This window comes from Amblyomma mixtum, chromosome 3, assembly GCF_055824585.1.
Source record: "Amblyomma mixtum isolate Tamu chromosome 3, ASM5582458v1, whole genome shotgun sequence".
NCBI classification, from domain to species: domain Eukaryota; kingdom Metazoa; phylum Arthropoda; class Arachnida; order Ixodida; family Ixodidae; genus Amblyomma; species Amblyomma mixtum.
This window is the reverse complement of record NC_143014.1, coordinates 83,690,795-83,705,183: the sequence shown is the minus strand read 5'-3', so window position 1 is coordinate 83,705,183 and position 14,389 is coordinate 83,690,795. Positions and strand designations below refer to the sequence as shown.

Here is a 14,389-nt window from a genome sequence, read left to right as displayed (position 1 = left end):
TTCATATAATGTATACTTCCTCGCGTCTCAATTGTCAACGTTGGTCGATTGCTACAGCTCCCCCCATTAAACGGAGCTGAAAGATAACCTCAAACGCTGGCCTTGTTCGGCGAAACGCTCCATCCTTCCCGCAGAGGCCAGTTTAATCATACGAGGCGCCTGGCGCGCCGAACGCTCACGCAGTCTGCGCTCACCACACGGCGCAGCAGCTGCGCGGTTGCATCCTCGCCCGCCCCTCAGCGGTGAAAGTGAAAACGGCGCGAGCTGTTCTGCGCAGAAGGAGCGCGGCCCAGTGTGCTCCCCGCAGGAAGGTCGCCGGCGATGTCTGAACAGCGGATGGGCGGAGCGGGCAGCCGGGACAGATTCATCTGCAGGCCAGCGCCGGGGGCCTGGCGCTGAGGACGGGGTCCCCGGGATCCTGCTTGACACGGCTATCGATCGGTCCCCGACGGGGCGAGCAACGGCTGACCGCAGACAAGAGGAGCTGACCCGCGAACCGTCGGCCAAACGACGCCGAAACGCTATCGCGCTCACCGTCTTCCGTGCTTTCCGAAGCCTCTTCGCGCTCCCCCATTCACCGTTCAGGCCCTCTGTGAGGGGCGCGCTAAACTGGAACAGGCGTCCGGGTGGGAAAAGAGGAACAAGAAGAAAGCCACAAGTTTGGATCACGAATGCCTGCGCGAAAAAGTAACTGCTCAGGCATTGCAGTGCCAGGCTTTTAACGCCCTTCACTTCATGAACGAGTTGAAAAAAAAAAAAGAAAGTATCCGCTTAGGTTCTTTTTTTTTTTCTTTTCCGGGGGATACGCAGTACGCGCAGCAACGGTTAAACATCACGCTGCAAGTAAGTGCCACATGTGTGGTTCAGCGCCCATCAATGAGCTCTGTGTATGCAACGATTTCCTCCTGTATTTATTTTTTCCCCTTTTTTTCTGCTGTTCGTACCCTCCAGCCATTACTTGGAACGGGTCGTGTCGCGAGGAATTTCATCAGTACCATAAAACGTTGGGTACCTGAACCGGTGTCTCTGTTTCTATAGAACAACTCCGGAAAAAAAAAAATGAAAGAAATCGCTCTGTATTGACGTATCCAGCAGTACAAGGCAAGGTATCGCTATTTGTCTTTTATCTTGTAAGGACCACACATCGCTCGATTTACTTGTGTTCTATTTTTTGTATTTCCCTGCACTAAAGTGCACGTCGACACTAGACAGCCGCTGCTGAGCGCGAAGTCGTTGCAACCTACAGGCATTGGTCTCCCACACGGCGCCTGAATTTAAAGTGCTCCATGCAGCACGGTGTAACGGCGATACACCATGACACTCAATGAGCAAGGAAAATGCCTGGAAAAAAAAAAAGCGGGGATGGGGAGGGGGGAGGCACTTCCTATGCTCGTATCGCGATTTCCTGGTAAAGGCGAGCTCGGTACCAGCTCTCTCCGCAAGCGTGATTCACACAGCCTGGCGAGATCTCTCTGGATACCTCGGTGTGTTTCGAGAAACGCAAAATGCGTAATGGTACAAAGAGTGGCCGGATACGTGAGTGCACAGCCCTCGCTTTGGCTCCTTTCTTTCTTTTTTTTTTCTCTTCACTTCGTTCCGATTAGTACTTGGCTCGATGTACCCCAATAGTGAGCTACTGTATGTAATCCGATAGCGCCGCTCTCGAATTTCTCGCGCGTTGCACGTACGCGGGCGAACGTACTTTTTACGACCTGAGCCACCGCGATACACAAACAACACTAGAAGCAAAAGCGCACTGCTACATGTTCCAACACCTCTTCGGGGCAGTTGCATGTTGAAAACATCGAGCGAAATTGACGGCGCGGCGCTAAAGAAGGGAAAGATAGCTTCGGTGTCCCATAATTAGACCACTTTGTGTGTTCTTACTTCTTCGCCCGTTTCTTTCTCTTTTTTTTTACACCCCCCACCCCTTTCTCATGCGTTCTGTTTGGCGCGCGGCCTTCGCGTCATGTTTGGTATTCGCACCGACAGACTTGTCACGCCGCCACGGCAGATGTGTGTGCGCGCCCGCGCACGCGTCGAGAGCTGCGCGCCGCACCGCGACCCGTCAGAAGAGGGAAGGCGGCTCGGTGTCACATGACGTAGAAATGCCCGGACAGCTTTGCGGCCGAAGCCACACGGCGCATAAAAATGACGGTTTTCGGGCGAGATTGGCATCAGGGCATCTATACGCAGACGTGGAGGGCTGCCACAAGCCATGCCAGCATTGTTAGCGAAATGAAATGAGCCAAGCTGCTCACGTACGCGCTCTTTTTATGCGGCTCCAGCGCAGAAGCCCATGTCTGAAAAGGCGCCGCCCTGCAGTCGCGCTGGGTGTAATCTGATCGCGGTCGGTCTACCATTACACGCGAACGCCGAAGAGGAGAGGACACGGTCAAGACACGCGATATTGCCTGATACACAGAAGGCTCTAGGGGGATACAAAGAACACAACCGGTGGCATGCGGACTTCAATTTCTTTTTTTTTTTGTTCGAAAACTTACACGAATGCTGACAAAATAAGACACGGAAAACAGCTGTAACATGGCATTAAATTTGCGATACGATTAACACTTTCGCATCGTTTCGAACATTATCCGAACTCCACCTGGACGCTCTCTAATCTTCCAAGTGTTGTCGTTTCCAATTTCTCGATACTTCTACACAAACGCACCTGCGCGGCTCTTTTCTGAAAGCACGGATATTTCGTCCGCTTTTGGAGACTTACTAGACGTGCGGACTTCTCGTAAGTCTCGGGCTTGAAGCTCTCTTTCGCTTGCCTCCTTCTTTCTAATGTGTCGTAACTTAGCAATTTCTTTCTCCGAACGCGCTCTGGAATAAGCGAACATAGAACCTTTCTCTCTGTTCTGCGTTCCTTCACTCGTTTCAGTCGCCCTGCGATTTATCGTGTACAAGGCATTCTGCTACTGCGCAACGCTTCTTCAGACGCAAGGTTTATCCTCTCCTTGCTCATGTGGTCGCCCTTCTTCAGCGAAGATAAAGTTACGCGCGCACGTACGCTCAGTCACAGTGCCAGTGTCATCCATCTCGTCTCCAAAACGCAAATAAAGACGCCCCAGCGCTTTCTGACGAAACAGAACGCCTGCTATGCTGCGATCGCAATGCCAGCGTCGAAGTAAAAACGAAACGAAAGCCGCGGTGAATCATTTCATCCCGGCAGAGCAAACAGACAAAAAAAAAAATAAGGTCCCGCCGATGTCAAGAGATCACGGCCAGGAACTGGCGCGATTTGCCTAATCGGTGCGATGTTCGCATTCGAGTCATGAAACAAAGGGGAGCATTAATTTTCTAACATTTCCTGCGCACGAAAATTTTCTCTTGCCCGTCCACCAAATGTTGAAAAAAAGACTTGGCCGCCAAAAGAAAGTCTGTAGTATTTCCATGAGCGATACATTACAGACGAGAGCGGCGTCTTTGGTCGCCCGGCGTGTTTGTATTAATAACCCGGCGCATACGTTCCGGGAGACAGCGACGCCGGAACCGCTCGCGATTTGGGCCGGTCGCCCGGTTCCCGATAAACCTGGCCGATTCGTCTTTCTTACTGCCGCCAAAGACGTAGAAGCCGCCTTATACCGGCCGGCGCTCGCTGGAACAGGCCTTGTTTTCTAAGGTCAAGGAGCGAATCTCTCGAGTCAGACATGTCGGTGCCGCTTAGAAAACAAGTCCCGTTTTCACGGCGCCGCGATTGTATGACAAATGCTCACCCCGCGCCGCGGAATGCGCCGTGCGTTGTTCGGTTTGTCCGCTGGGCTTAGAAGAGCGCGCAATGTCGATGCACGCACCGGGCGCCCTGTGATGGCACAGCAGAAGCAGACTGTGGTTCCGCTCACTGTTTTAGCTGGAGCGGAGAATTAACACCGCCGAGAAACACGCGTCACCTCGAGGCTTAGCGCACAGTTCATAAATGACACAATCAAGAACATAAAGCAAAGTGCTCGATACCACGTAATTTTCTCGTTGCAAGCGCCACGCCACTTTTTGTCTCAAGGGGGCCAGCGGCTGCATAGACGAGCCCGCAAGAGAGAAGGTTATGCACATCCTGACCGCCAGGTGTAGCCAGGACGCGGTCGAACGGGCTTTTTCTCTATCGGGTCAACCCGTTTGAGCCGCGCTCGTGTAGACGCGCGCCGTGCCTCCCAGCTGCAGCGCTCGAGAGTCGGCCACCTCCGCTTGCTTTTCGGCGCCCCTGTCATAAAATGTTAATTCTGTCGCGCGCTCCACTGGGGATTATGCAAATGGAGGCGCCTCTCGCCTTCCCTGGCCGCACGCATTCTGCTGCCCCCCCCCCCCCCCCCCCCCCCCAACCTCTTCGCTCTTTCTTTTGCGGCGCCTCCTCCTTCGCCCTGGGCGCCGGTATAGCGCTATTATGAGGCGCAACGGCGAGGCTTTTATCAGCGGCAGGAAGCCGTCACCTTGGGGCCCCCAGCTTGTACCTTTCATCGGCGCGACTCCTGTAGGGCCGGGGCGCGCAAAGTGGAGACGCCCCAATTGAAAAGAGTTCCTCCGTCGAGATCCCGCGCCGAGTGGGCTCCCGGGCTGCATCTCTAATGGCTACTTTCCGCGCCTAGGAAATTGCCCTTACCTCGGTCCCTTTTTATGGCCGGGGAAAAAGGGTTCCGCGCATTGCTCTCCCCTTTCGGGAGCCAGCGACGGCTGAGGACGCAGCCGGCGTCGCTGCCGCCCCGGGGAGAGTTGGCCCGATCATCTGTTCGATTGGAGGACCCGGATTAAAGGGGAGAGAGCGCCCAACGGATGCGCTGTGCTCGGGAGGCCGGGATTCTGGGCTCTTCCGCTCGCCGCCGGTTAGATTTCCGCCAGAGCGCTGTGTGTACACGCGCGCTGTAGCACGCTTGCCGAGAAGGTGCTTTTGGTCGCTCGAGAAGTTCGCATAGAGTTCAGTGCAATCGTTACGATCCGTCTTTTTTTCTAGAAAGCGCCATGTTTCGGGAAAAATGGAATTCCAGCACATGGAGCCACATCGTTTCTTATTCGTGCCAGCCGTGTTGTTGACACCAACACGGTGCATAGCAAGCACATCTTAGATATGTATCATAAACAAAAGCGAACAGTATCCTTAGTCCATATTTCGAAAAACTGCAGCGTTACCGGAAGAAATTGCGGTCGCAGGGGCTTATCTGCTATGTTTCCCCATATTTTCTTCAGCGCTTGGCGCGGATTACAACGGCGTGCTCAGAATAATAAAAATGCATATAAACATTCTTTTTCTATTTTTCATGCATCTTCCACGATCCGCACTATTAAGTACACACTGGTGTCCCTCCTTAACCACCCTCCCAAACCACGGAGTCGACAAAGCATGACGCACCTTGTGAATCACGCTGGGGGCGGAACTGCGCTTCAGGTGTAGATACACCTTTTCACTTTTAACAGCTTGAATGAGCGCGCGGGTGTGTTGGACTGTGCTGCGCACGCGCACTAGATGCTCGTTTGACATCCGCTAATCAGAACGCTGCTGGCACATCCCAGTGGAAATATGGCTCCAACCAAAAAAGGCAAACGTGAAAACGTCCATACGTACACAGTCGAAGGCACTGTCCCTCACCGGCGCAGCGATGGCACAGTCGAAGTTTACGGAGTCCCAGATTTGCATTGGCGACAAGCTGCCGCGCGCTGGGCGGAGAACGATGCCGGGCACAAATCTTGTGGGCGACGAGATCGCGATAGCGTCGTCTCCGCGCGGAGCCGTCGGCGTGGCGCGACCTCATTTAGGCAGGTCCGATTACGGCGTGCGAACGCCGCACCCGCAGTGCGCGCGTGGCTCGAGCGCGCTGACAATGCCACTTAGCGCCCCGCATCTGGCACCAGATCGTGCAGTCGCGCGTTGGTGGACGAGCAGATAGTTAAGCCAGGTTTAGCAAGAGACGCACATCAATTGCCAAGGAACGCACAGAGTCTGCTACTTTACTGCGACGCCCCCCTTTCTCGAAGACAGTCGCAACCGTTTCCTGACGCCACTCGACGCAGTGCACGCGGCACGGCATGTAACCGGGGCAAATGACGGCTTACCAAGAAAAATAAGCGTTCAGAGGTCGCCGTACGGGCGCAGTGCATGAGAAATAGGTTTCTGATTCAGCTCGCCATTCGAAAACAAGGAAGGTGGACATATCTGGATTACGGGGCGGCCAGCGACTCACGGCAGTCGTTTCGCATGCGAGTGGTATATGTGCTTGGTCTCTGACACCGGCTATCTTCTCCTCTTCGTACTTTGGCGAAAATGGTACGACCGTGGTCATTATTCTTTGTTCTTTTTCCAGGCATCAATTCGACGGGCTCTGCGCCAGTTATACTCTTCTCCGAGCAGGCACCTTCATAACACGCAGACGTGCTCTGCATGAGACTCAGCGAGAGCTTCAGAGAAGTGCGTGTTTGTAGCACAAGCGTTCGTCTCTCTCTCTTTCTCTTTTCTGCCAGGCGAGCACTCTGTACACCACGTCTTTATCGAACGCGCCAAAGTTTACGATGTTGCCGCGTGTGCCAGCAGATGACTGAAAGGCGTAAACGACGAAACGACAACAGCAACTTTCTTTTCAATAAAGGCCCGAAAAAGGAATTTAACGTCTCAGGCCTTCCTCATCGCCAACGACACTGTAACTCGGACGGCAACGTCGCAAGCAGGACTGCGAAAATCTGGACCGCGGGAGCGCGTCCTTTCGTAGGACTTTAATTGTAATAACTCAGCGCGCGTCCAAATTCGAGATCCCCGGATCCCGTCCAAAACACGGAGCGCAAAAACAGCTCGAACCACCATATGCACGCCACGTCAGCACGATGCACAGTTTCGACCGACACGGCTGGAAAGAAATGAGAAGAAAGAAAGTAAAGAAAAGACCGAGGGAGCGTTTTTTCGCGAAAGAAAAAAAAAATGGAAACGTATCGCTAGCACGTGGCCGCGGAGGGAAAGAAAAACGCGAAAAGTGACGGCGGCGTGTATCTTTGGTCGAGCTGCTGAATCGACGGACTCTGCAACCGCTCGGCTGGCGACGTTTTGGCCACCGAGCGTACGCGACAAGCCGGGCAAATCTGGATTCCTCTCATATTAGATTTCCAGCGGTCAACTCGAGCAAAAAGAGCCAGATACAGCGACTTGCAAAGAGTCTCCCGTTTTTGTGCTTTGTACTCTTTTCCGCGCGTTGAGAAAGCCTCGCATCGCAGCGGACGTCGTCGCGCCCTGCATGCTTTCCCATGTTTCTAAGGCTCGCATCCAGCAGCGCAGTGAGATATCGTATTGGCTGGCTACTTGTGTGAATAAAATGAAAGCATATTAAAAAAAAAAAGCTTGAATGCAAACCTACAACTCGTCTAGTCTCAATGTTTGCTGCAATTATTTACAAACTAAAAACATGATGCCCATCTCATTTTTACTGCTATCTTCCAGCCACATAATCTGTTCTAAGAGCTGTACAACGGCAATATTGTTTCAAGCCAAAATGGGGATTCGTTGCAAAAGTGTGCCGGAAAAAAAAAATGCAGCAAGCTTCGGCATTTATACAAGCTATACAGTGTCAGTTGCAATACAGTGCCAGGTGGCCAGTCCCCTCCTAACTTTGTGAGCGACAATTGCACGCTACCGAAATGGGCGAGCGTTTTGCCCGGTTGTGTGAGAAATATCAGAGGAAATGGCTTCTGCAGATTATGAAACGTATTCTGCGTCGTCTCTCCACTTAAACCGCTGCAAAGTGTCATGGGGGCTCACAAGCTATACTCCTTGCGCTTGGAACAGCAGATCGTTTGCGCATAGCAGCCGTCAGGTCTGACGATGCCTGGCAGCGAAGACTATGTTCCGCACGTGGAAGGTCACGGTAAACGTAAAAGATACGAGTCAGACAGCAACCGTGACATTTCACATGCAGGAACCTTACCATGAGCGTGCGTCGTCAAGGTAAATGGTCACCTTTCGCCCATGCTCGTTCGATTCACGACGTTGCTCTAGTGTTACCGATCACATCTGGCGCATTTATTACGATTGACCGCAACAACGTAGATATTTCTCTTGTCTCACTTCAGATGGACTAGTGCTAGTGCGCGTGCTTGCAAGGTCCAGGCGATGATGGGATAGTGCCCGCGAAGCAACTCCATGCTGCAAAACTGAGAGTGCCGTGGTCAGAGACGGCACCCTCCAAGCTTTATCACCAAGGAAAAGAGCCGAGTACTTGGCCATGCACGCGCTTTATACCTGTGCTGGCGTGCTTTGATTCCCCTCACGAAGTTTGGGACGTGGTGCGGGGCGCGTGAAGCAGAGTTCCACGCACCGTTCCGAGAGAAACAGCCCCCGCGTATATCTGGGCTGCACCCCGGTCATTACGGTGCAACAAGCGCTCGGGTCGCGCGCCGGAGTCCCCCCCACCCGGGTGTCGGGCAGCCCGGGGTGGCGATTTGAAGCGCGAAGGCGCGATAGGGGCCGAAATGACTCTCGAATGCGGCGAGCACATCTTAATTGAAACGCCCAGGGTCCCTTCTTATTGGGCGCCCTTTTATCGCGCTTCCCATCCGGGGTGGGGAGGCGGCCGAAAGGGTGGTCAGGGCTCGATAGCAGCGCCTAATCAGGCAGTTTGTATGGGGCGCGTCTTCCGCCCCATTCAGCGACGGTGGCGCAACAGACGGTCGGCATGCCTCGGCTAAACAATGACACACATCACCGCACGCCTCCCGACGGGCTCTATCGGCAGAAAGCAGGGCGCCGACAGCGTGCGCGACACTGGCCGAGATTATGGCGCCAGCGCTGTTATTCTTGGCGGGCTGTTCCGACCGCCCGGAAATGAGACGCCGCTGTCCGAGGCGCAAAAGGAGAGGCCAGATATCAGCGTCGGAAGTGACGTAGTCTGAATTTGAAGTGGCCTGGGGAAGCAGACCTCTGCCTATAGCGCGCGCCCTCTGCGGGGAAAGAAAGAAGGCCGGCTGCAGATCACCGCCGCTTCGACAGCGCGGACTGCGTCGCTTCCCCGTTACACGCAGTTCGTGCCCGCGTGCAGCAGACGAGACGAAACAGGCCGGCACAGTTTTAGCCGCACGCGAATGCAGGCCGTTATTTTGCTGCTGCGTTCCTTTGAAACATACGGCGAGGTGGCAGTCAGGCACCGCGCTAGCAAGAACATTTCTTTACGGCTCGGCGTAATAGTCACGAACTCACAAATAAACGACAGGGCACGCACAGCCGCCTCCCTTCTTCGCCGTCGCAAAAAGTGAAGAATAGGGAGGGGAGGGGGGACGCACATTCAACGCTATCTTTATCGTTCCCGCCGTAACTGACATGAGTCGTGAAGTACGACCGTCTTGTCTTTGTAGACGCGCGTCCCGGGTTATTTGTGTCTCGAGCGCATCTCCGAAAGCGCGCGACGACGTCGAGAGCAGCGTGATCGCGGACAGCGGGACGCCCCGCGGGGTGCACCGAACACAGGCAGGCCCCTTTTGATTCGGCGCATTGCTTCGGCAAGGGTTCAAGTGTCCTGGCAGGATTCACACTGCCGAGGACGGCGGCAGCAATTAATCACCACCGCGGGCCCTTGAGCCCCGCCAGAAGGGCCGCGACGTCCGTCATGGATTGCGGGCTCAAATAACTCAACGAGCCCGGCGCCAGCGTCAATCTGAGGAACGCGTGGAGGCCTCCCGACGACCAATCAGGTGGCCGCGCGCTCGGAAGGAACGCGGGAGGTCGCTGCGGTTTCGTGCTGCCATTGATTGGCCTAAATGGACCCAGGCCCCTTGTTTTCCTTCCCGCTGACGCCTCGATTAGCTGTTCCAACGCGCGCGCGAAGTGGAATTGATTCGCCCGCACACCAACGAAGGGTTCGCCCCCGTTACCCCAGACCTCCGAATCGTCGCCGCCATGACGAATGGAGCGTAACATGCACGCGACAATGGGCGTCCTTCCGTCCACCGCGGAGCATTTCGTCCAGACCTCTCATCGCGTCGCTCCCGCCGGCGTAGGCCACGTCGACTGCTGCGCCGAGACTGTCCACGTCGCGTTCATTCACGGCGTCGAGCTAGCAGCTGCAATGCTGGCCGAGATAAAGAAAAGCGCGAGCTTTTTGGCTTGTGTGTTTCTAATCCTGCGACAGTGGGCATCAGGTTTTGCTTTCGCTGAGAGCGCGCAACGACAAGCGACGGGGCAGCGAGAGGAGCTTCTTGTTGCGTGCTTGGTATGGATCACGTTGCGCCTTATCTGGAGAAGTGCTAAGTGCACCGACAATGTCGGACACGACGCCGGGCAAAGAGGATTGCGTGGCGGCCCGGCCGGACATTTCCATGCCGCGGTGGCCCTCCGCCCGAGAAATCCTTGTTTCCAGGAAGGATTACAAGGCGTACGTGTCTGCAATTTCGTTTCTTCTCGGCGTTGGACCCATCCTAGCCGCCGCCGCGCAGACGCAATCCTCGCCTCAGCCAAACGAGGCTCGCAGACCGGACGCGCCCTAATCCTTCGCCGCCCGCATCTTGGAGGCACCACGCAACGCCTTCTGCCGCGCCGGACAAAGGGGACCTTTCGCTAATCGCCAGCCGCCAACAGCGCCGCGGCGACGACTCTCACGAGACAAAACATCGCGACGCTTCCTTTCGACACAATCCAGAACCGCAAGGCGAAAAACACATCAGTCTTTGCACTATCGCCTGAAGGCGTCCTTCAAGGAAGCAAAGATACGGCAGTGAAAAAAAGGAAAAGGAAAGGCGCGAAGTACGAGCATCAGGGAGGTACTGTGCATAATGAGCTGCATTCTAACACCGCGATTTTTGCGCAGTTTAAGCAGGAAATGCGATAAAAAACAGCGATACGCGGGAAACTAGCCAAGATGAGCGAAAATCGATGCAACCTTGCACGGTGGTATTGACTTGGCATTTCCACAATCTGTGCTGATTTATATCTCCCATAGGCATAGCCAACTCCCTCACGTTGGCGCATAGTCGGAACAATACCATTTTTGTATTGTGCACCACGTCAAGCGTTAACGTCACTGCTGGACGTAAAGTTCTCACACACTTTACGCTAGAATTAGATGTCAAAAAGACGATAATCGTCTACCTCGAATGTACCGTGGATACATTCTGACCTCTACGCGAGTAACGCGAGGGCGATGCACGTTTCCGCACTACTCTTGGGTGATTATGCGCGCAAGCACGTGGCCAAGCGAAACCTTGCGCACGCCAGATGACAGCCGCTGTTCAGGAAAAAAAAATGCCGTTTTGCTTCCAGGAATGCGCCACTAGTGATTGCAAAGCAGCTCCAACATCGCACCCACACAGGGGCACAAAGAGAAGAAAGGCGGGGAAACGAACGGACTTGGAAGCTTCAAGTTGGCGGCAAACAGGGAGCTGCTTTTTACTGTTTCGACAATAGTGAAAGGCAGTTGCGAGGCGCTCAGCGAACAAAACAGATCTGTCCGTTGGAACGCACGCTCGCGGGAGAGGTGTTAGCATGAGACCTCCCCACCGACCCCTCTGCAGGAGAGTGCCAAGGAAGTTTCACCTCGGCCTTCTCTTTTCCTGCATCGGCAGGCGCAGCCTCTCAGCTCTTTTCCGACCCTCGGTTTCTACAGTGCGGCCATTCTGTCGCCTGCCCGCTGAAAACCACAAAAGGGTGCCATGGGATCTCTGTCAACTGCGCTTAACTTGTGCGCGACATGATCCCGCGCGCGCACTGCACAAAGCGGCAACAATGACGACTTTTGTGGCCGCTTCCTCTGTCCTGCCAGAGTTGTGCCCAAAAACCGTGCCCGAGTGTGAACAAGCATTTTACGCGTTTCATGAGCGGGCCGGCCCCCGCTCCCTTACCCGCTGCTACCGACTGTGAGCCAAAATGGTTCAGGGGGCCGGGCCCACGTTTGGTCAGCCGTGTTAACATGTGACACCTGCGTACCGAACAAGACCGTCAGACATCTTCGGATTAGACGCCTATGTGCACCGTCACTGGGAAGCCACGCTCCCCGGTGCGCCGGGCGTTTTTCATCCCTAGGACTCCCGGGCGAGGGAACGCGTCGTGATGGTGGCTCACGCGGTCCCGCGGGCCCCTGTCGCCTTTTCGGCATCCACTGCTCGGGCCATGAAGACGTTTTTCGGCAGCCACTCCTGCCCCTATTGAGACGGACAAAGCGCTCGCGTCCTCTCAGAAATGAGCAAAGGTATGCTGAATGGCTGGCACCTAACATATTCAGCCAAAGTCCATCCGCACGCCTGAACAAAGAAACTTATATGTTGTGGTGTCTACTCGGTAGAGAGCAACACTTGCAGCTTTACAACAAAGTTTCTGTACAGACCAAGCCGATGCTGCCGCGAGGGCAGGTGTATTATAGACCTTTCGTTAGCACAGATGGTCTAAAGAAATTGTAAAAAGTTATCTGCTTAGTGCTTAAGATGATTAACCACAAAAAAAAAAAGAAAACGCCATGTTTGCATCTTTTCTCTCTATTTCTCTCTCTCCATAGTTTCATATCATCGGTGCCTGATTTCATTAAAGGGTCTTGCACTAAAACTTCAGCCAAACCGTTGAGGGCCACACTACTACAGACGTTTCAGTGATGGACAGCATGTTTAAAATATTGCCCGTTTCAAGAACCTTTTCCCCCTTTGTAAATTGGAGCCAGGAGTTCAATAGGTTCGACAAAATACGATTTTCGTTTGGCCCGGGAAACGTGTGCATATAACACATCCACCTTAAAGGTCCCGACTGAACTGCGTAGCTTTAACAACCCTAATCGCATAGACTTGCCCCCGCCGCTCGCGGCTTGAGGCTCCACATAAAGTCCAGAAAGCCAACTCAAATAAAGAAATGCGTTAAAAAGTCCCTCATGAGACCGACTCGCCCTCCTTGAGTAATTTAGTTGCGAAGTCCACTGTAGCGAACCCGCAATTAATTTCTTGGTCAATGGCTGTCAACATCAACTAGTCATCGAATCTTGAATTCATGGCTTGACGAAAGTGACACGCATAAGTGTTTGTAATGGGCATAGCCAGCAGTCAGCCGACGATGCTGTCTAATAAAGATACTACTGTCGTCCTAAAAGAAAAACGAGGCCATTTTTTGCCTCTGTACTGGCACTGGAACTCTTGTGCTAAAATTGTTTTTTTTTCTCGCTCTTTCATGCTGAAGGTTAAATGCAATTATCCTACAATTATATGATTAAACCAGTTGTAATGCGGACAAAAAACAAAAAAAAAGACACTTGAGAAGGATATTTGGAAGCCAGTTTCGCTTGTTTGGTTCATTGTTTTTAATCCGATCTCCTCTGCATCTTGCTTCATCCCTATTTTGTAACTATTAGTAACGTCCCTATTTTGTAATGATATCTGCCTTCAGCAAAGCATAGCCACAAAACCGAAAGCTCACAACGACCATGGGCGACGCTGTTAGACAGTTATTACGCACACATAACAGCCCTACCATTCACAACACGAGTTCAAGCCGTCTTCCCAGTCATTCCCGTATGGGGGATTTAGCCCTCATAACGGTTAAATTAATCGGTTCAAAATGACACACTGCTGCCACATTGCGTGTCATTAGTGTTCCAGGCCGTCTTTCTCAGTGCAGACTACTAACTTTAACGAGCCTCAGAGGCTGCACGAAACCACGCGAGCTGAGATTACTGGACTACATTAAAAAAAAGTGCACAAATGAAACAATAACGCGATGTCGGCTCGATTCGCAGGCAGAACCGAGCGCGCGCAGCGACCGCGTGCTCCCCACATGGGCAGCGCGCCAAGGGATCACTCACCGAGGGCGAGTAGAAGGCGGACTGCTCGGCGGCGCCGAGGGGCAGGAAACCTTGGTCTCCGGCGTACGCCGCTGTCCCGTACATGTTGATGGGCAGCCCGGAGGCGGCGAGCCTCTGGTAGTTGAGCAGCTGCGCGTCGTACTGGCAGGAGCACACCGTCTGGCCGGTGATCGGGTCGGTCAAGACGGGGCGCCCGGACTCGCAACACGGCGTCCCGGCGGCTGGAGCGCTGCCATGAAGACTCTGAGTCGTCTGGCCTGGCATCGGGACCTGCCGAGGGGAGCAAGCGCCGCTCACGGTGTGGCCTCCTCTCCCGCGGGGGGTCAGCGGGGGACTTATGGGGCGCCCCCTTGCTGCCATGTGTGGGTGGCTTTTCGCGTCTCCGCTCTCTCGCCGCTGTTGACGACTTCCCGCGGAGGGCAGGCCCAGATTGGGGGGGCCGCTTTCAGCCACTGCCCCCGAGCTTCCTTCTCTATTATCGCTCTGTCTATGTCTGCCGACCGTGACAGCACGCCCCAGTGGCGGCCACTATCTGTGGGCCGGCAAACATGCTCTACCTTTCGCTGCCATTACGGAAAAGCCAGACCACACACACTTGCGCGTGCTCAGTGTCGGCTCGTTTTGTCACGCTTAGCCACGCTCCCATTGTT

The 14,389-nt window shown here is 54.1% G+C and overlaps 1 protein-coding gene across 2 annotated transcripts in view; it reads right to left on the bottom strand.

The window, feature by feature from the left end:
* Positions 1–14,389, bottom strand: part of LOC149350820 (uncharacterized) — a 130,075-nt gene that overhangs the window by 26,304 nt on the left and 89,382 nt on the right. For both annotated transcript variants that reach the window (XM_089579973.1, XM_089579972.1), the window contains exon 3: positions 13,740–14,009. In XM_089579973.1, the coding sequence (XP_089436099.1) occupies positions 13,740–14,003 (264 nt within the window). In that variant the 5' untranslated portion in view covers positions 14,004–14,009. The remainder of the gene's footprint in view (positions 1–13,739; positions 14,010–14,389) is intronic.